This window comes from Hypanus sabinus, chromosome 12 (genome assembly GCF_030144855.1).
Source record: "Hypanus sabinus isolate sHypSab1 chromosome 12, sHypSab1.hap1, whole genome shotgun sequence".
NCBI lineage: Eukaryota > Metazoa > Chordata > Chondrichthyes > Myliobatiformes > Dasyatidae > Hypanus > Hypanus sabinus.
In genome coordinates, this window is record NC_082717.1 from 5,665,442 (window position 1) to 5,688,083 (window position 22,642).

General features: G+C 44.8%; 1 protein-coding gene across 1 annotated transcript; it reads left to right on the forward strand.

Annotated features, from left to right (window-relative positions):
- Window positions 1-5,670: 5,670 nt before the first annotated feature.
- Window positions 5,671-22,286, forward strand: LOC132402588 (interferon-inducible GTPase 5-like). The gene is made up of 3 exons (XM_059985483.1): window positions 5,671-5,682; window positions 13,142-13,248; window positions 20,982-22,286. The coding sequence occupies exon 3, from the start codon at window positions 20,988-20,990 to the stop codon at window positions 22,191-22,193; it is 1,206 nt and encodes a 401-aa protein (XP_059841466.1). The 5' UTR covers window positions 5,671-5,682; window positions 13,142-13,248; window positions 20,982-20,987; the 3' UTR covers window positions 22,194-22,286.
- The last annotated feature ends 356 nt before the right edge of the window (window positions 22,287-22,642 follow it).

Consider the following 22,642-nt stretch of genomic DNA (forward strand, 5'->3'; position numbering starts at 1 on the left):
ATCACTCTACCTGGTCTTGCTTCGTAGATCTCAGTATTAAGCTTCCTGGAGACAGGCCTGATCTCCAATAGATCTGTCCACTTGCGTGACCAATCTACAACTCTTCCATCCCCCCTCCCCCCCACAAGAATCTCTCCAGTGCTGGGACAGCTGCTGCTGGACACGGTGACGGAACATCCTTCGCCAGTTTTCTTCTTGTTACCCTTTGCTCTGCCCCCACCCCTGAGTGAATGTCAATTTGCCGCTCTCCGCTTCCTTCTGCTGGTCGGAGCCCGGAGCTGAGATATGCAGTATTTCGAATTATTTAGGACAAAATGCGAATTTCCGGTGTATCCCTCTGTATCGAAGGGTTGAGGTTCATGGAGCCCTCCCGTGACACATGTTTATTGATGGATCTGGGTAACTGAATATGACGAGAATGTGCCTAAGTCAGATGAAGGGTGACAGCGCCCATCTAACACGGGCGTGTCCGGGAATAATTTGACATTTGTACAGGGAGTGCACAGAACTCGTTTCATTTCAGGTTGAGAGTGGTTAGCAGCGCTTTGGTGCCTTTCTCTAAACAGCTGTGACACTGCAGGAAACTCCTCTCAGGTATATTATTCATGCCTTTTCAAAGCACTTTACTGACTAGTTCTAAACTGAGGTTTTATACTGACGGGTATCTGACTAACCCTGTCCACTCAGGGTTCACCATTCAGAGGGTCTTCCCCAAGAGTCTCCTTTGCGGAGGGCCAGAATTCCGGGATGGCCCACTTCTGCATGTTCTCTTGTCGTCATAAATGTACCCTTCCTGTTTCTACACACCCCCAATAGCCTAGAGTAGCTTCGTTCCGCGCAATTATTATTAAGGTTCACCTGTCAGTGACTCCGCACTGGCATTGTCCTCATTCCCAACTGAGGACATCTTTATGGGCCCCTGTTAGAGTTAGGAGCACACCACTGTGGGCACAGAGGTGACTATTCCTAGGACTGAAATTGCTCCCATGCAAGGCCAGAGAAAGGGGTTCAATTCTCGCTGCCGTATGTAAGGGGTTTGTATGATTTCCCAGAGGCCGCGTCGGTGTCCATCAGTGCTCCGGTTTCCTCCGTCATTCTAAGTACATGCACCTAAGTCATGAGCATGCCATGTTGGTGTTGGGACAGTTACGGCACACCAATTGCCTTGGTCGTAGAAACAAACGTCGGATTTGACTGTATATTTCAGTGTTTCAACGTACGCGGGACAAATAACGCTAAACGTTAACTTCATCCTTACCGTGCGTACCTAGCTTAATGTCGGAGACTATTACGGGGTACAACTTGTTGAGTGCATTATGGTGGTGCATGGAGGCAGACACATTGAGGATACTGAAGTATTACTTAGGTAGGTACGTGGATGATAGAAACAGGGAAAGCCGCATATTCTCAGACAGCATTGGAGTTGTCGTAAATAACGCGTTTTTCCATATTCCGATGTTTCAATGTGCATTTGATGAATGATCGAATCTAATCTAAGTACTTAATGCCTGTACTATTGGTGTAAAAGACTGAGTACTCCCAAAGTTACCGTTGTCATTTTAACAAAAAATGGACAGGAAAGGAATGGAGGGTTATGGGCTGAGTGCAGGTAGGTGGGACTAGGTGAGTGTAAGAGTTCGGCACGGACTAGAAGGGCCGAGATGGCCTGTTCCCGTGCTGTAATTGTTATATGGTTACTGTCAATTGCGCAACTTCAGAAAATGACCCACTACCTGGTGGATCTCCCGCCCCGTACAGGAGCTCCGAATGTGAACCTCCCGGTATGACGTAAGCTCCCTTACTGGTTTTGTTCTCGTTCTCTGTTGTCCCACCCCCCTCCCCACCACACACACCCCTTCAAGATAGTTTCACTTTGTGCAGTAGAGCCGCTCTCTGTTCCCATCTGCGGGTTTGGAGTCTGAGCTGATTTTGATGAGACAGTGAATTGCTGCTTACTGTGGAAACCTGTTAAGCTATGAATGGTCTCCCGCAGGCGATTCTCGCTGTACCGGCTCGCACATTGTAGACTTCTCCCAGTGAATATTCTCTTGCCTTTTCTGTTATTGGCCCTTGTTACCCCACCCGCTAAATTAGTCTTTCAATTTAGTCTGGTCACTGGTCGTTGCCCATGAGGGGTTGGGGTTCCTGGTACGCACGGTGAGCAGATTCGTCGAGATGATTGAATTTCAGGGGAGAGGGGGGAGAATTTAAGTTTAATAGCACCAAAAAAAAAACAATGGTGCAGGGAGAGTTCCTTGGATAATTACTCTCTGATGCGGGGAGCGCCTAGAATTGGTTTCAGTTCTGATTAGGAGCACTAAGCAACACTTCTGCGTCATTGTGATAATATCCGTGACGCTGGTAAATTGTTGATAATTTCACGACTTTCATGTCACTTAACTGAGTATTCCGATACTTTTCCAGAGATTGCAAACCAATCGGATATCTGTGATAAAACTCGTGGACGTTCCTATTGAGTTGGTTTCTCTCCGACTGAGCCCTCTGTCAATGACTAGATCCATACTGACTCGTTCTCCCTTTTTCAGGAGATCTTTGTCGTTTCAGCACTTGTCCCCGATGTTGTCTATGTCCAGTGGCACAGTTGCCTTTGGATTGGGAAATTATAAATTTGCTGCTCAGCCTGTCCTCTGGTACACTCGCCTGAGTACTTGGGGCATCTGAGACACTTCCGGGATGCATAGTAAAGTGCTTTTTCTAGCACCATAGAACTATTCTCCCTCGTGTTAGCCATTTCAGCCCTGAGGAAAAGCCTTGGGCCATTCACACGAAGAAAAGGAGAACAGGCGATTTTTACTCAACTAACTTTCATAAAGCACACTCTCCAATTCAGGCAACACCCTTGTAAATCACCTCTGTACTCCTTCTATATTATCCACCTCCTTCCTGTAGTGAGGTAACCTTTAAGTTGATAGTTTCCTGATTGGTCGGGACATCAAGGGATATCATGACAGGGCAGGTAGATGGGTTTGAAGTGAATTCATGATCAGCCATGACGAAATGGCGGAGCGGACTCGAATGGGTGAAATGCCTAATTCTGCTCCTATGCCTTTTGGTCTTCTGGACAGGGTTCATCAGCCGAGGGCCTGTCATGAGATAACTACGCGGTGTTTAAACCAAATGGTGGACTGTGTTCAGTTCTGATCGCTTCACAAGTTTCACATTACCTAACTGAGTAGACCTCCAGTCAGAGAGGCAACCCACCTATAAGCACTCCTTGTGAAGCCCATGTCGAATTCAATTTACTAACTCGTCTTGAATGCCAAGCAATTTAACCTTCTTGAACAACCTTGTTAAAGTGTATTTAGACAAAACCACTGCTAATGTTTCATCATCTGGTTACCTTAATATACGAAGCACGTAGACAAATGCAATTTTTTTTATTAATGTACCGTGGAGACCATTCTAATCGGTTGCATCACCGGCTGTTTTGGAGGGGCCACTACACAGCTCGAAAAAGCTACGGAAACTTGTAATCTCAGCCAGATCTATCATGGGCATCCGCCACCCCTGCATCGAGGACACCTTCAAAAGGAGATGCTTCATAAACGGGATGTCTCTCATTAACGCCCCCATCATCCAGAACATGCCCTCTTCTCATTGCTGTCGTCTAGGAAGAAGTACAGGAGCCGGCAGGCACATATTCAACATTTCAGGAACAGCTTCTTCCCCTTCGACATCAGGTTTCTGAATGGATTATGAATCTATGAGCATTTCTTCAGTATTTTCCTCTTTCTGCAATAATGATTCAATTTAGTTTTTTGGATATACAACTTATTGTAATTTATACTGTTATGTATTGCAATGTACTACTGCCGCTAAGCAGCTAATTTAAAATACGTATGTCACCGATAATATACCTGATTATGATTTTGATTCTGATTCTGCCTTGGATAGGGTGTGCAGATTTATCGGGATTATCTCTAGATTGTCGATCGTGTCCTATAAGGATAGTTTTGTTTTCCTCTTTGGGACGGAGGAGGATGAAAAGAGTCTTGATGGAATTGTATAAGATGATAACTGGCATAGGTGGAGATGGCGGCCTGAGACGGAAATGGAACGAGACCCTTCGTCGGTAATGCAAAGGAATGGGACAGAAGCCAGAATAGAAAGCCCTGGGGGGTAAGAGGTAACAGCTGGTCGGTGTTATGAGTCTTGTTGAGGGAAAGATGGAAGAAGAGAGTACAGTGGAGCAAGCAATGATGGGATGGAGGTGGTGAACCAGCAGCCTGGTAGTGAAGACGGGGTTGGGAATGAGAAGGGTTGGGAGAGATAGCAGATTGAGGGGAAACAAAGAAGGTGGTAACAGAGCAGGTGGTTACTGTAAGTTAGAGAAATCCAAGTTCGAATGTAGGAGACTACCGAAGTGGACTGAGTGTTGCTCCTCCAAACGGGAGCACTACCCGTAATTCCTCGAAGTGTCACGGGTAGGTAGGGTCGTAAACAGATCTTTTCACACATTGGTCTTTCATAGAATCGAAGCTCTGAGCGCAGGAATTTGGATGTGATACTGAAGTTGTATACGGCGTAGGCGAGGCCTAATTTATAGTACTGTGTACAGTTCTGGTTGCATACATACAGGAAAGATCACAACAACACATCAGTAAGATTGAATGGTGTGGAGAAATTTTACAAGGATAATCTTACAATAGTATATGAGATTGAGGTTTCCTTGCTTGAGACGATACCTCAGGCTGGGTGAGTCTAGAAATGGATGTCTGAGGTTAAGCGTAAAAGGTGACATGTCGAAGGGGGTCATTCGGCGGAAATTCTTCACTCATTGTAGAACAAGCTGCAAGCGGAAGTGATTGAGGTGGGGTTTAATTGTAGGATTTAAAGAAAAGTTTGTGCAGGTACATAGATGGGAAGAGTTTGGAGGGATATAATCCCTTCTCTAGGCAAGTGGGACTAAGCAGAGGATCAGATGGGCGTGGACTGGATGAGCCCAAGAGCAAGTTTCTGCGTTGCAGTACTCGATTTTTGAACGACTCTAAGCCTCTCGACTCAAACATTTGTCACAGGGGTCAGTGCGGGTCTTTTTCCTCTTCGTTATTTACTGTTAGTCATCCCTTTTATAGGATTTTGTCATCTAATATCGTGGCTAGACCAATTGTAACCCATTCGACGTGTTCGGTGTTCGGCGTTAGTAGACTCTCTCCCGCACACCACTGTTGTAATTACTGTCACCTTCGAGTCAGCTTGAATCATTCTGGCAAGTCTCTGATCTCCCCTCTTAGCAAGGCGTTTTGCCAAAAGAACAGCCACTCACTCGATTTATTTATTTATTTTTACTTCTGCACCATTCTCCGTGAACTCTGCAGACTATAGTGTGCGAAACCCACCGGGAGATCTGCGGTTTCTGTGGTAGTCAAACCACCTCGCCTGGCTCGAAAAATCATTCCATAATTAAAGTCACTTAGATCATATTTAAACCCTTGTGTTTGGTCTGGACGGTAAGACACTGAGTGTGGTAGAAAAAGGAATCTGGGAGTGCACGTTCCCAATTCGTTGAAAGTTGTACAAACACTTTTGCAAATCTGCAGATGCTGGAAATTCAAGCAACACACACAATATTCTCGAAGAGCTCAGCAGGCATGGAAGCAACTATGGAAAAGAGTCGTTTCAGCGGGACCGGAAGTAAAGTCGAGAACTCAGCGCAAGAAGGTAGGAGAAGGGGAGGTAAAAGTACAAGGTGTCAAGATAAACTGGGAGGGGGCGGTAAAGCAGAGTTAGGAAGTTAATTGGTGAAAGAGGTAAAGGGCTGGAGAAAGGGGAATCTGGTAGGAGAGGGTAGAAAGCAATGGAAGAAAGGGAAGGGGTTGGAGCACAGAGGGAGGTGTTGGGCAGTAGATAAAGTGAGAGGGACATAGAAATGGGATAATGAAGGGAGGAGCAACATTTACGCCATCAGAATGGACATTACTCAAACAGAATATAAGGTGTTGTTCCTCTAGCTTGAATGTGACCCCATCATGGCTGTAGAGGAGGCCATGGACTAACATATTGGAATGGAAAGTACAACTGAAATAACTGGCCACCGGCAGATCCAGCTTCTTCTGCTCGGCAAAGCCATTTCTCAATTTGCGATGGGTCTCACCAATATACATAGAGGAATCCAGAGCAGGGACACTAGATAGAACAGACGGTCCCAACAAATTCACAAGTGAAGTGCCAGCTCACCTGACAGAACTGTTTGGGTCACTGGATGGTAGTGAGGGAGAAGGTGTTGGGGCAGGTGTGGCACTTGGGCCGCTTGCAAGGATAAACACCTGGGGGAGATCATAGAACCATAGAGCCCTAGAACACTACAGCACAGTACAGACCCTTCAGCCCTCCATGTTGTGCCGGCCCATATAATCCTTAAAAAATGTACTAAACCCACACTACCCCATAACCTTCTTTCTTTCATCCATGTGCCTGTCCAAGATGCTCTTCAATACCACTAATGTTTTAGCCTCCCCACCATCCCTGGCAAGTCATTCCAGGCACTCACAACACTCTGTGTAAAAATAAAAAATACTTACCCCTCGATGTCTCCCCTAAACTTCCCTCCATTAGCTTTGTACATATGCCCTCTGGTGTTTGCTATTAGTGCCCTGGGAAACAGGTACTGACTATCCACCCTATCTATGCCTCTCATAATCTTATAGACCGCTATCAAGTCACCTCTCATTCTTCTGCACTCCAAAGAGAAAAGTCCCAGCTCTGCTAACCTTGCTTCATATGACTTGTTCTCCAAACCAGGCAACATCCTGGTAAATCTCTTCTGCACCCTCTCCATTGCTTCCACATCCTTCCTATAATGAGGTAACTAGAACTGAACACCATACGCTAAGTGCGGTCTCACCAGAGTTGCAACATGACCTCTCTACTCTTGAACTCAATCCCCCTGTTAATGAAGCCTAGCATCCCATAGGCCTTAACTATCCTATCAACCTGTGCAACGACCTTCAATGATGTATGGATTTAAACCTCAAGGTCCCTTTGTTCATCCACACCCTTAAGTAACTGTACATTAATCCTGTACTCAGTCTTCAGGTTTGTCTTTCCAAAATACATCACCTTACAATTATTTGAATTGAACTCCATCTGCCATTTTTCTGCCCAACTCCGCAGCCTGACTATATCTTCTTGTAAACTTCAACAACCTGCAGCTCCATCCACAACTCCTCCAATCTTCGTGTCATCCGCAAACTTACTCGCCCATCCTTCCACTTCTACATCCAGGTCATTTATAAAAATCACTAATAGCAGGAGACCCAGGACAGATCCTTGTGGCACTCCACTAGTCACCGATATCCAGGCAGAACACTTTCCTTCCACAACTACCCTCTGCTTTCTTCCTTTAAGCCAATTTTTTTTATCCAAACAGCCAGGAGTTCACTTATCCCATACCTCATGACTTTCTGGATGAGTCTCCCATGAGGGACCTTGTCAAATGCTTTGCTAAATCCATGTAGACCACATCCACTGCCCCACCCTGATCAACTGCTTTTGTTACCTCTTCAAAAAACTCTATCAGGCTCGTGAGGCACTATCTTCCCTTTACAAAGCCATGTTGACTATTCATGGAGTAGACTGTACTTCTCCAAATGCTGGTAGATCCTATCCTTAAGAATTCTTTCCAGTAGCTTGCAGACCATCAATGTACGACTCACTGGTCTATACTTCCTAGGTTTCTCCCTATTACCTTTTTTAAACAAGGGAACTACATTTGCTATTCTCCAGTCCTCCAGCACTTCCCCTGCAGCCAAAGAGGATTCAAAGATCATAGCTAATGCTCCAGTGATCTCTTCTCTCAATTCCCCCAACAACCTGGGGTGTATCATATCCGGCCCTGGGGATTTATTAATCTTAATGTTTTTAAGAAGATCCAGCACTTCTTCCTTAATCTCCACATTGTCCAGCACACAGGCCCACTCTACTTCGACCTCATCCTGATCAAGATCCTTTTCACTTGTGAATACTGAAGCAAAGTATTCATTTAGGACCTCCCCAACCTCCTCCGCCTCCAGGCACGTGTTGCACTCTTTATCCTTTAGCGGTCCCACCTTTGTTCTCATTCTCCTCCTGTTCTTCACATACTCATAGAGCGCCTTGGGGTTCTACTTAATCCCACATGCCAAGGCCTTCTCATGCCCCTTTTGAGCTCTCCTAAGTCCTTTCTTTAGCTGTTTCCTGGCTATCCCATATTTCTCATCAGTCCCTCCTACTTCCTGCTTCTTATATCTAACAGATGCTTCCTTTTTCCCCTTGAAAGGTTGTCTCACGTGTTTTGTCAGCCACGGTTCCCTTTTCCTACCATTTTTTCCTTGCCTCAGTGGGACAAACCTATCCTGAACCCAGCTCATGTGGTCCCTAAACTTCTCCCACATTACTTCTGTGCTTCCTCCTTTGAAAATCTGTTTCCAATTTACTCTCGCTAGTTCCTGCCTCATCCCCTCAAAGTTAGCTCTTCCCCAGTAAAGTGCTTTACCATTTCATCTGATTTTTATCCCTTTCCTAACTATGCTGAAGCCAAGGGAGTTGTGGTCACTCTCACAAAAATGCTCCCCCACCAAGAGGTCTGTCACTTGACCAGGTTCATTACCCAGAAATAGATCCAGTATAGCCTGTCCTCTCGTCGTCCAGTCCACATACTGTGTCAGGAATCCTTCTTGAACACACCTGACAAATTCAGCCCCATCTATTCCCCCTTGCAGTCAAAATGAGGGAAGTTGAAATCAGCCATAATTAATACCCTATATTTTGTGCACCATTCTAAAATCTGCCTACTTATCTGCTCCTCGGTGTCCCAAGGGCTATTTGGGGGCCTATAGACTACTCCCAGCCCAGATCAGTGTGGAGGGACTAATGGAAAAGAGAGTTGTATAGTGAGAAATCTGAACGGAAAGCTGAAAGTGAGGCGGGTGGGGTAGAGGTGGGCAGAGAGAAAAAGATGAGCTTGGTGCTGGCATCCAGCAGGGGATGGCAGTGGTTATGTAGAATTATATGCTCGACAAGAAGGCTAGGCAGGTGATGTCGCAGGTAGGTAGAGTCCTAAAGGAAGTGTTGGGCACGTTGGCCTAAATAAATCAATGTACTGAGTACGAGTCTTGGGATATTATATTAAAGTTATATAGATGTTGGTGAGGTCTAATTTGGGGTACTGTATGCAGGTTTGATCACATACCTACAGGAAAGATATAAATAAGGTTGAAAGAGTACAGAAAAGTTACAAATATGTTGCTGGGACTGGAGGCCCTGAGTTATAAGGAAAGAATAAATAGGTTAGGACTTTATTCATTGAAATGTAGAAGTTTGAGGAGAGATTTGATAGAGGCATACAAAACTGAGGGGTCTACATGGGGTAAAGCAAGCAAACTTTTTCCACTGAGGATAGATGGGACTACACACAGAGGTCATGGGTTAAGTGTGAATGTTGATAAGTTTAAGTGGAACATGAGGGGAATCTTAGTCACTCAGAGGGTTGTGAGAGTGTGGAGTGAGTTGCCAGCAGAAGTGGTGCCTGCGAGCTCAATTTCAATGTTTAAGCAAAGCTTGGATAGGTAGATAGAGTAAGGATATTGAGGGCTATGATCCCTTTGCAGACCAATAGGCGCAAGTAGCCTTAATGGTATTGTCATGGACCAGATGAGTCGATGGACCTGTTTCTGAGCTAGATTTTCTATGATTCTATGGCTCATATTCAGATCACCTGGACAGTAAAGTCATATATGACAGACTACTGTTAATTGACTGCAGCTCTGCACCTAATGCTGCAGTTCTAACCAAACACTTATCACCAATATGAGAGGTCTGCAATGGGATCATTTGCTTCCTAATGGAAAGGCAACAACCTTTAATGAAGGGCCGCAGCGTATTAGTCACGACTCTAACCGCAAGGTTGTATCCTCATCCTCTTACTTTACTCCCCGTGCATTTATGACTGAGTGATTATGTTCTGCTCTACTTCTTTCTACAAATATGCAGATCATTATAATGTGGTGAGGTTCCATCAAATAACGATGAGTCGGAATACAAGGAAGGAGGTAGAGAGCTTAGTTACATGGTGTGTTCCGTACCCCGTAACTGGGTGTCTGGTGGTACCAAAACTAAAGATGTTTATTAGTAAACTACAGTATACAATATCAAAAATGCAAATGTACATATATAAACAAGTTAGCAGTAATAAACCTAGAAGTGTAGGAACAATAATAAGCAATAATAACCAAGCTCTATCGATGTCTAGGGGGTAAATGAATTATCATAGAAAAGTATAAAGTTCAGTTCATGCGTGCTGAGGTAGTAATGGCTATTGTGTTGTAATCGTTGGAGACAGAGAGCGAGTGAGATGTAACAGCTGCAGCAGGCAAACCTTCTATTGCTTTCTTATTCCGTCGTATCGTTGTGGTCATTCAGCTGTGACCCAACTGTTCTTCAGCTAGACCGTTCTTCTGTGGTGGACTCGTCACTCTGGCATGACTGGAAACACAAGTCCCCACTGGCCCTGCCATAACACTGAGCTTTATTGACCAATCTCCTGATTCGGTCTCCGAAACCCCCACGTTCTATGGGTTCACAACACTCAGTCAGTGTCCACTGGTGTTTCTAAAGGGTATCTCTCCAGACCTGTCTTTTATCCCTACTAACAGGGTCTCAGCTATCCATCAACTCTGAATGACTGTGTCCATCAAATCAGGCCACTCCTGCTGTCTCCTGAGGAATGTTAACGAGCAAAGTAAAGTCCTCGTAGTGAAAAGTAAATAATCCAGGAAGAGTCAAAATAAAATAAATCAATAGTCTCTCTCTTTCCCTCTTATCTGCAGCAGATGTTCTTGCCTGGGCTTTGTCTGTCTGTCTCTCTCTCTCTCTCTCTCTCTCTCTCTCTCTTTCTCTCTCTCGCTCTCTCTCTCTCTCTCTCTCTCTCTCTCTCTCTCTCTCTCTCAGTAGCAGCATAGCAACAGCAATAGTTCATAGTTTTCAGGAGGGAGGGTTGGAAATGGTTAACTTTGCACCCTATTTCCATCAGGTCTGTTCATCACTCATAACAGGTGTAATAACAACATTTCTATTAATGTCAGTTAAACAGGTTTTACCAGTCTTGGAACCCAACCAGTCAGACTTGTGTAACTAAGAACACCAGATCCCTTTATACATCAGCTTGTCATTCTTCAGGATATGCCACATAGGGATGTGCAGATTATAATTTGTGACTGTATCGCTAGCATCATAACTCTTTGTGAGTGGTTATATTTACTGTTTTGTATGCTTTGTTTCTTTTAGCTGTGTGCATATGTATGGTTGTATGACAATAAAGTTGAACACAAACTGGAACTTAAGAATCCTGCAAGTAACTGTGAACTGTGCCTTTGCTTTTCATCACATAAAGTTCACAAATCACATTGGGTTGGATTAAATTCCATCACCATATCTCTATCCAAATCAGAAAATCATCAATATAACAATGAAGGTTAAAGATTAGCATTATTGTCGCATGTACATCGAACCAATGAAACAAACAGTGAAGTTCATCGCTTGGTATTAACGAGCAACACAGTCCAAGGATGTGCTGGGGCAAGCCTGCAATCTTCACTGCGATTTCAAGCCAACATCAAAATCAGAATCAGTTTAATAACATTGGTACATACATGTCTGCAAGCAATACAATTCAATGCTTGATAATTTAGGAAAAAAGAAAATGCATTACAGTAGGTATATATAAGCATATCAAATAGTTTAACAAGTAGTGCAAGAACAAAAATAGTAATGTGAGGTAGTGTTCATAACTTCAATGTCTATTCAGACATCGGATGGCAAAGGGAAAGAAGCTGCTTCCAAGTCACTCAGTGTGAGTCTTCAGGCTCCTGTACCTCCTTCCTGACAGTAACAATGAGAAAATTGCATGTCTTGGTGGTCAGGTCCTTAATGATGGATGTCAAATTTCTGAGGCACTGCTCCCTGATGATGTCTTGGATAAGACGTAGGTTAGTACCCATGATGGAGCTGACTAATGTTACCACTTTCTGCAGCTTACTTCTATGCTGTGCAGTAGCCCCCACCCCACACCAGACGGTGATGTAGGCAATCAGAGTTATTTCCATGGTACATCTGTAGAAATTTTCAAGTTTTAAGGTAATATTTTGAAGCTCCTCAAAACCCTAAAAAAGTATAACCACGGTCTTGCCTTCTTTATAGTTGCATCGATATGCTGGACCAGCTTAGCAACTCAGAGATATTAACAGCCAAGAACTTGAAGTTTCTCATTCTCTCCACTTCTGCCCGTTCTATAAGGATTGTTGTGTGTTCCCTTATCTTACCCATTCTGGAGTCTATAATCAGTTCTTTGGTCTTAGTACTGCTGAGTGTATGATTGTTGCTGTTACACCACTTAACTAGCTGGTATATCTCACTCCTGTACACCCTCTCATCCCTATCTGAGATTCTGCCGACAATCATCAGCAAATCTGTAAATGGTAATTGAGCTGTAATGAGTCACATAATCCTGGTGTTAGAGACAGTAGAACAGTAGTGTAAGCACACCTCCCTGAGGTGGGACAGTCTTGATTGGCAGCGAGGTAGAGATGTTCTTACCAATCCATAAGATAGGATAATATATAGGAGCAGAAGCAGGCCATTTGGCCCATCGAGTCTGTTCTGCCATTCAATCACGGGCTGATCCAATTCTTCCTGTCATCCACACTCCCCTGCCATCTCCCCATACCTTTTCACACTCTGGCTAATCAAGAACTTATCTATCACTGCCATAAATGCAGCCAATGAGTTGGCCTCCACAGCAACTTGTGGCAAAAAAATTCCACAGATTTACCATCCTCTGACTGAAGTAATTTCTCCACATCTCTGTTCTACATGGACATCCTTTGATCCTGAAGTTGTACCCACCTGTTCTAGACTCCCCTACCACTGGAAACAACTTTGCCATGTCTAATCTGTTCAGGCCTTCTAACATTTCATGAATCAGGAGCAAGTTACAGCTTGTGATTCAGCTGGGAGCTCAGAGAATTCGACCGTGTAGGTAGGATTTAAGTCTAACTGGTCAATACCTGTGGAGGAGGGGGAACTGCGCAGGCGCGAGTGACGTCAGCGTCGAGCGCGCACTTTAAAAGGCAGGACTTCTTTTCAGAGCGGGCAGCGGAGTCCGTGGAAGCAGAGTCCTGGGCTTTGGCTAAGTGGGCTTCGGCATAAGGGGACTTCGGCAAGCCTGTGTGATTGCTCGCTGAGGGGAAGAAGGTAAGGTCACTAGGTGCTTTTTAGACTTATTCTATTAATCCAGTTCAGGTATGGGGGAGACAGTCAGAGCAGTGGTGTGCTCCGTATGCAGTATGTGGGAGGTCAGGGTCAACACAGTTGTCCCTGATGACCACACCTGCAAAAGGTGTGTCCAGCTGCAGCTCCTATCAGACCAACTTAGGGAGTTGGAGCAGGAGCTGGATGAACTACGGATCATTTGGGAGGTGGAGGCAGAGATAGATAGGAGTTATCAGGAGGTAGTCACACCAAAAAACCAAGAAGTAGGCAGATGGGTGACGGTCCAGAGAGGCAGAGAGAGCAGAGCACCCCTGCGTCCATTCCCATTAACAATAAGTATACCGTACTGGATACTGTTGATGGGGATGACCTACCAGGAAAGAGTTGTAGTGGTCCTGTCTCTGGCACAGGGTTTGAACCCTCAACTAGAAAGGGGAGGAGGGAAGAGAAGAGTTTTAGGGGACTCTATAGTTTTAGGGGACTCTATAGTTAGGGGGGCAGATAGGAGATTTTGTGGGGCAGATCGGGAGTCTCGGATGGTATGTTGCCTCCCTGGTGCCAGGGTCCGGGACATCTCAGATCGGGTGCAGGCTATTCTTGAGAGTAAGGGCATGAACCCAGATGTAGTGGTCCATGTAGGGACCAATGATGTAGATAAGGTGAGTGAGGGGGTCCTGCTTAGAGAGTTCAGGGAGTTAGGAGTGAAGCTGAAAGGCAGGACCTCCAGGGTGACAATTTCGGGATTGCTACCTGTGCCACATGCGAGTGAGGCGAAGAATAGAATGATTATGCACATTAATACGAGGCTGAGAGCATGGTGCAGGAAGGAAGGTTTCAGGTTTTTGGATAATTGGTCTTTGTTCCAGGGACATTGGGATCTGTTTCGAAGGGATGGTCTACATCTGAACCGGAGGGGTACTAACATTCATGCAGGAGTATTTGCCAGTGCTGCTTGGGGGGGGTTTAAACTAGATGTGCAGGGGGCAGGGATCCAGATCCAGAGGGTTGGTCAGAAGGTGCATGGGGTTAAATGTGTACAAGGTTTGGGTGATCTTGAGAAGGACATCAAAATTCAGGGTGCAATTTGCCCGATGGAAGTTCAAGGAGCTGGGTTAGGTACAGTAGACAGTGTTTTAAGCAAAGAGAGGAGGAATGGGCTAAGAATTCTATACTTGAATGCGCGTAGTGTCAGAAATAAGACAGATTAGCTTGAAGCTCAGATGAAAATGGGGAACTACGATATTGTTGGGATAACGGAGACATGGCTGCAAGGGGATCAGGCCTGGGAATTGAGTGTACCAGGGTATACGTGCTATCGTAGAGACAGAAATATGGGAAGAGGGGGTGGGGTGGCCCTGTTGGTGAGGAATGAGATTCAGTCCTTAGCAAGAGGTGACTTGGGAACAGGGGAAGTAGAGTCTGTGTGGATTGAGCTGAGGAACAGTAAGGGTAAAAAGACCCTAATGGGTGTTGTGTACAGGCCCCCAAACAGTAGCGTGGATATTGGGTACAAGTTGATTAGGGAGTTAACATTGGCATGTGCTAAAGGTAATGCAGTAATTATGGGAGATTTCAACATGCAGGTGGACTGGGAGAATCAGGTAGGTGCTGGACCCCAGGATAGGGAGTTTGTGGAGTGTCTAAGGGATGTATTTTTGGAACAGCTTGTGCTTGAGCCAACCAGGAACGAGGCTATTTTGGACTTGGTGATGTGTAATGAACAGGAATTGATAAGTGATCTTGAAGTAAAGGAGCCATTAGGAAGTAGTGATCATAACATGATAAGTTTTTATCTACAATTTGAGAGGGATAGGGGCAGATCAGAGGTGTCAGTATTGCAATTAAATAAAGGAGACTACGGAGCCATGAGGGAAGAGCTGGCCAAAGTTAAATGGGCGGATGCCCTGGCAGGAAAGACAGTGGATCAGCAGTGGCAGATATTCTTGGGCATAATACAAAAGATGCAAAAGCAGTTCATTCCAATGAGAAGGAAGGATTCAAAGAGGGGGAAGGGGCCACAGTGGTTGACAAAGGAAGTCAGAGATTGTATAGCATTAAAGAAAAAGAAGTATGACAGGGCTAAGATGAGTGGGAATTCAGATGATTGGGGAAGTTTTAAGGAACAGCAGATCTTAACTGAAAAAGCAATACGGAGAGAAAAAATCAGGTATGAGCTCAGTCTAGCCAGGAATATAAAAGGGGATAGCAAAAGCTTTTTTGGCTATGTGAAGAGAAAGAAGATAGTTAAGAACAATGTTGGCCCCTTGAAGAATGAATTGGGAGAAATTGTTATGGGAAACAGGGAAATGGCAATATAATTTAATGCATACTTTAGATCTGTCTTCACCAGGGAGGACACAAGCAATCTCCCAGATGTATGGATGGGCCAGGGTCATAAGATATCAGAGGAATTGAGACAGATTGACATTAGGAAAGAAACTGTGATGAGTAGACTGGTAGGACTGAAGGCTAATAAATCCCCGGGTCCAGATGGTCTGCATCCGAGGGTTCTAAAAGAGGTGGCTCAGGAAATTGCGGATGCATTGGTAATCATTTTCCAATGTTCCTTAGATTCAGGATCAGTTCCTGAAGATTGGAGAGTGGCTAATGTTGTCCCACTTTTCAAGAAGGGAGGGAAGGAGAAAACGGAGAACTATCGCCCTGTTAGCCTAACGTCAGTCGTGGGGAAGATGCTTGAGTCCATTATTAAGGACGAAATAGTGGCACATCTAGATGGCAGAAATAGGATTAGGCCAAGCCGGCATGGATTTACCAAGGGCAAATCATGCTTGACTAATCTGTTGGAGTTTTTTGAGGCTGTAACAAGGATGTTAGATGAGGGTAAGCCAGTAGATGTTGTGTACCTAGATTTTCAGAAGGCATTCGATAAGGTGCCACATAGGAGATTGGTGAGTAAAATCAGAGCTCATGGCATTGGGGGCAGGGTTTCAACATGGATAGAAAACTGGTTGGCAGATAGAAAGCAAAGGGTAGCAGTGAATGGGTGTTTCTCAGACTGGCTGGAGGTGACTAGTGGGTACCACAGGGCTTTGTATTGGGACCACAGCTCTTTACGATTTATGTCAATGATTTAGATGAGGGCATTGAAAACTATATCAGCAAGTTTGCTGACGATACTAAACTGGGTGGCAGTGTGACATGCGAAGAGGACGTTAGGAGAATACAGGGAGACTTGGATAGGCTGAGTGAGTGGGCAGATACTTGGCAGATGTCATTCAATGTGAATAAATGTGAAGTTATCCACTTTGGAAGCTGGAACAAGAGGGCAGAGTATTGTCTGAACGATGTCGAGTTAGGTAAGGGAGAAATGCAAGGAGACCTAGGAGTCCTAGTTCACCAGTCAATGAAGGTGAATGAGCAAGTGCAACAGGCAGTGAAGAGGGCAAATGGAATGTTGGCCTTTGTTACAAGGGGAATTGAATACAAGAGCAAGGATGTTCTTTTGCATTTGTACAGGGCCCTGGTGAGACCACACCTGGAATATTGTGTACAGTTTTGGTCTCCAGGTTTAAGGAAGGACATTCTGGCAATTGAGGAAGTGCAGCGTAGATTCACTAGGTTGATTCCTGGGATGGCAGGGCTGTCTTACGCAGAGAGATTGGAGAGATTGGGCTTGTACACGCTGGAATTGAGGAGATTGAGAGGGGATCTGATTGAAACGTTTAAGATAATTAAAGGATTTGATAGGATTGAGGCAGGAAATATGTTCCAGATGTTGGGAGAGTCCAGTACCAGAGGGCATGGATTGAGAATAAGAGTTCAGTTATTTAAAACAGAGTTGAGGAAGAGCTTCTTCTCCCAGAGAGTTGTGGAGGTGTGGAATGCACTGCCTCGGAAGACGGTGGAGGCCAATTCTCTGGATGCTTTCAAGAAGGAGCTGGATAGATATCTGATGGATGGGGGAATCAAGGGATATGGGGACAAGGCAGGGACTGGGTATTGATAGTGAATGATCAGCCATGATCTCAGAATGGCGGTGCAGACTCGAGGGGCCGAATGGTCTACTTCTGCACCTATTGTCTATTGTCTATTTCGAATGTTTCTATGAGATACCCCTTCATTCCACTGAACTCCAGAGAATACAACACAACAGCTGCCAGACATTCCTCATACGGTAACCCTTTCATTCTTGGAATCATTCTCGTGAATCTTCTCTGAAACCACTCCAATGTCAGTATATCCTTTCTAAAATAAGGAGCCCAAAACTGCACACAATACTCCAAGTGTGGACACACGAGCACCTTAAAGAGCCTCAACATCACATCCCTGCTCTAATGTTCTAAACCTCTAGAAATGAATGTCAACATTGCATTTGCCTTCTTCACCACTGACTCAACCTGGAGGTTAAGCTTTAGGGTATCCTGCACAAGGACTCCCAAGTCCCCTTGCATCTCTGCATTTTGAATGCTCTTCCCATTTAAATAATAGTCTGCCCGTTTATTTCTTCCACCAAAGTGCATGATCATACACTTTCCAACATTGTATTTCATTTGCCACTTCTTGGTCCATTCTCCCGATCAGCCAATGCTCCACCCATGCTAGTAACTCCCTTGTAATTCCATAGGATCTGATCTTGCTAAGCAGTCTCATGTGCGACAACTTGTCAAAGGTCATCTGAAAATCCAAGTACACCACATCTACTACATCTCCTTTGTCCACCCTGCTTGTAATTTCCTCAAAGCAATGCAGTGGGCTAGTCAGGCAGGATTTTCCTTTTAGGAAAGGGTTTGGCCTATCTTGTCGTGTGCCTCCAAGTACTCTGTAATCTCATCCCGAAAAATCCCACAACCTCCCAACCAATGATGTCATGGCAACAGGTCATAGTTTCCCTTCTGCTGCCTCCCACCCTTCATAAATAGTGGAGTATCATTTACAATTTTCCATTCATCCGGTACAATGCCAGAATCTATTGATTCTGGAAAGATCATTGTTAATGTCTCCACAATCTCTCCAGCTACTGCCCTCAGTATCCAAGGGTGCATTCCAGCAGGTCCAAGATATTTATCCACCTTCAAAACATTAAGCTTCCTGAGCACCTTATCAGTTGTAAATTTCACTGCACAAACTTCACTTTCTTAACACTCATGAATGTCCAATGTACTGCAGGTATGTTCCACTGTGAAGACTGATGCAAAATCCACATTCAGTTCCTCTGCCATCTCTGGGACTGACATTACAATATCTCCATCATCATTCTCTATTTGACGTATATCTACCCTCAATTCTCTTTCACTCTTTATATACTTAAAAAAGCATTTAGCACTTTCTTTGATATTAGTCACCAGCTTCCTCTCATAATTCATCTTTTCCTTCTGAATGAACTTCTTAGATTCCATCGGTAAATTTTTTAGCGGCTTCCCAATCCTCTATTTTCCCACCAGCTCTGGCTACCTTGTGTGCTCTCTCTTTTGCTTTAACTTTGGCTCTGACTTCACTTGTCAGCCACGGTAGTGTCCTTCTTATATTCAAAAATTTATTTTTATTTGAAATAAGTCATGCACTTCTCACATTTTTTGCAGAAACTCCAGCCATTCCCGCTCTGCTGTCCTTCCTGCTAGTGTCTCTTTCCCATCAACCTTGGCCAGTTCCTCTCTCATGCCATTGTAATTGTCCTTATTTCACAGAAATACCAACACATTGGAATTTAGTTTCTCCCTCTCAAATTTCAAAGTGAACTTGATCATATTGTGATCACGGTTCCCTAAGGGTTCCTTAACCATAAGCTCACTTATCACCTCCAGATCACTGCATAACACCCAATCTAGCACAGCCAATCCCCTAGTGGGCTCAACAGCAAACTGTTCTAAAAAGCCATCCCTTAGACATTCTACAAATTCTCTCCCTTAAGGTCCAGTACTGGCCTCGTTTTCCCAATCCACTCTCATGTTAAAATCACCAATGATTATCATGACATTGCCCTCTGACACGCGTTTTGTACACCCTGCTGTAATTTGTAATCCACATAGTAACATATAGAAATATAGAAAACCTACAGCACAATGCAGGCCCTTTGGCCCACTAAGTTGTGCCGAACATGTCCCTACCTTAGAAATTACTAGGCTTACCTACAGACCTCTATTTTTCTAAGCTGCATGTACCTATCCAAAAGTTCCCTATCATATCTGCCTCCACCACCATTGCCAGCAGCCCATTCCAAGCACTCACCACTCTCTGAGTAAAAAATTACCCCTGACATCTCCTCTGTACCTACTCCCCAGCATCTTAAACCTAAGCCCTCTTGTGGCAACCATTTCAGCCCTGGAAAAAAGCCTCTCACTATCCACATGATCGGTGCCTCTCATCTTATACTGTACACCTCTATCAGGTCTCCTCTCATCCTCCGTCGCTTCAAGGAGAAAAGGCCAAGTTCACTCAACCTATTCTCATAAAGCATGCTCCCCAATCCAGGCAACATACTTGTAAAACTTCTCTGCACACTTTCTATTGTTTCTATCCTTCCTGTAGTGAGCCAACCAGAACTGAGCACCAAGTGGGGTCTGACCAGGGTCCTATAGAGCTGCAACATTACATCTCAGCTCCTAAATTCAATTCCACAATTGATGAAGGCCAATACACCGTACGTTTTCTTAACCACTGAGTCAAACTGCACAGCTGTTTTGAGCATCCTATGGACTCGAACCCCAAGATCCCTCTGATCCTCCACACTGCCAAGAGACTTAGCATTAATACTATGTTCTGCCATCATATTTGACCTACCAAAATGAACCACTTAACACTCATCTGGATTGAACTCTATCTGTCCCTTCTCAGCCCAGTTTTGCATCCTATCAATGTCCCACTGTAACCTCTGACAGCCCTCCACACTATCCACAACACCTACCTTTCTGTCATCAGCAAACTCCACTTCCTCATCCAGGTCACTTATAAAAATCACAAAGAGTAAGGGTCCCAGAACAGATCCCTGAGGCACCCCACTGGTCACCAACCTCCATACAGAATATGGCCTGTCTACAACCTCTCTTTGCCTTCTGTGGGCAAGCCAGTACTGGATCCACAAAGCAATGTCCCCTTGGATCCCATGCCTGACCTACTTTCTCAATAAGCTTTGCATGGGGTAGCTTATCAAATGTCTGTGAAAGTAGTCATCCAACCAATCATATTTTTCCATGCACATCTTATCACAGCCATGTTATAACAACTTGACCCAAAATGCACATAGAACACTAGGGGTTTTGCTATCACCTTGTACAGCGGTAATATGACAGGTCAGGTGAATGCAAGCATGCCGACTGTCTAAGTCACTGCCCTGTCTATCTGTGGTGCCATTTTCAGGGAATTCCCAATCACCGTGACTACCCTGCACTACTTGTATTACTAAAATGAATCACTTTGCACACAACCGGAATAAGTTCTGTCTGCCATTCCTTGGCCAATCTTCCCAGGTGATCTACATTCTGCTGTAATCATAGACAACCTTATTTGCTCTCCACTGTACCGCCAATATGTCTGTCATTGACTGTTAGCGAACATACTAACAACATTATCGTGCAAATGGCAAATATTATTGACAAGAAGCAGGGAACATGTGAAGCACCACAATTTGCAAAACTCCAATCAGAAAACAAGTCTCCATTACCAAATACTGTCTTCTCCCAGCCACACTTTTCTGATAACCATTCTGATAGCCCATTTACCACCATTCCCGAAATAATAAACATGCTTTCTACTTTCAGTGAGCAATGGCTGGCATTCACTACAACTCAGGGCTGGTGGCAGCTGATCTCCGTGAAGGTGAGAAGAGTCTCCAATCAGCAGTCAAGAGCAAATCAAAGCAGTTCGCCAATGTACTCCTTTGGATTGTGATAATGGGTGAATCTGCGACGGGAAAATCAACACTTATCAATGCTCTGCTTGGGTTGGAGGAAAATGATGAAGGGACCACCTCAGTCATCTGTACAGAGAATGCTACTGGAATAACATCTTACCCCCATCCTACCCTCCCTAACGTCCAGTACTATGACTTCCCTGGGCTGAACACGCCCTGGTTCCCATTGCGAAAGTTAATGAAGGAGACGAAGTTTACCCAGTATGATTTGTTCATCATTGTGACCGATGGTCGGTTTGCGGAGAGTGACCAGTTACTAGCCAAGCTGCTGAAGAAGGCGGGTAAACAATTCTATCTGGTGCGGTCCAAGATCGACGACACTGTCAGGTCGGAGAGCCGGAAGAAGAGTTACAACCAGGAAGAGATGCTCCAGAGTGTGAGGAAAGAGTACATTTCCTCACTACAGGCATCAGAAGTACAGAATCCCCAAGTTTTCCTCTGTTCCGCATTTAATCCAGATTGGTATGATTTTCCTGCATTAAGGGAAACCGTGGTGTCCAATCTATCAGAAGCACAGAAGAGTGTGTACCTGGCGGCACTCCCCTACACATCCGATGTGGCTTTACAGAGAAAACGTAATGTTCTACAGCATTACATGCTGATTCTGTCCGTCATGTCAGGGGTTACCGGTGCAGTTAACATGCTGTTATGTCCACTTCCCTGTGACCTGGTTATCATTGCCTTGGGTATCCAATTCTGTCGGAGGTATATGGGTCTGGACAATAGGTCCCTCGGCAAACTGGCCCAGAGGGTAGGGACAAGTGTGCCGGAGCTGCTGAATGACACAGAGCACAAATTCCTGTTGGGGGATACCACTATTGAGGATCTAATGCTGATAATGCCATTGGCACTGGTACCTTCCGGGGCCAAATGGTGTTTGGGGGCCAACTGGCTCTTTGGGCCCATTCTCGGTTCCATTGTGTGTGGCACACTGTCCTTTGGCCTGACGCTACTGATGCTGAAAAAATCACTGGATGTAATGGTTGCGTCAGCTGAAACAATCATGCAAAATGCAGAGGCAGCAGCTTCTGCAGTTCCGAGTAAAGGCGAAAGTTACTAACGGCTATTGCCAGGGTGTCCCCTCCTACAGTAACCACATGGGGCAATAGCGTTAAACACTTGTGCAAGGAAAACCCCCCATACTGCTTTTGCCCAAAAGATTAATCCTCTTACCCCCTGTAGCAAAAGGCTTTCTTGTTTCTCTACATTGTTTGCTAATTGCATTGTATGTTAATACCTGTTCCTATACCCGGGGGGGGGGGGGGGGGTATCCTTGTCAACCCCTCCCACGTAATGCACTATGGAACCTTGTTCTAATGCACATCCTTGTCACACCATCCTGATAACTACTATTCAAAGTCCAGTACCTTTCTGGTACCCCATGTCCATCTGGATAAGAAATTCTGCAGATGCTGGAAATCAAGGGGAACATACACGTAAAATGCTGCATGAATTCAGCAGGTCAGGCAGCAACAATGCAGGAGAATAAACAATAGCTGTTTTGGAATA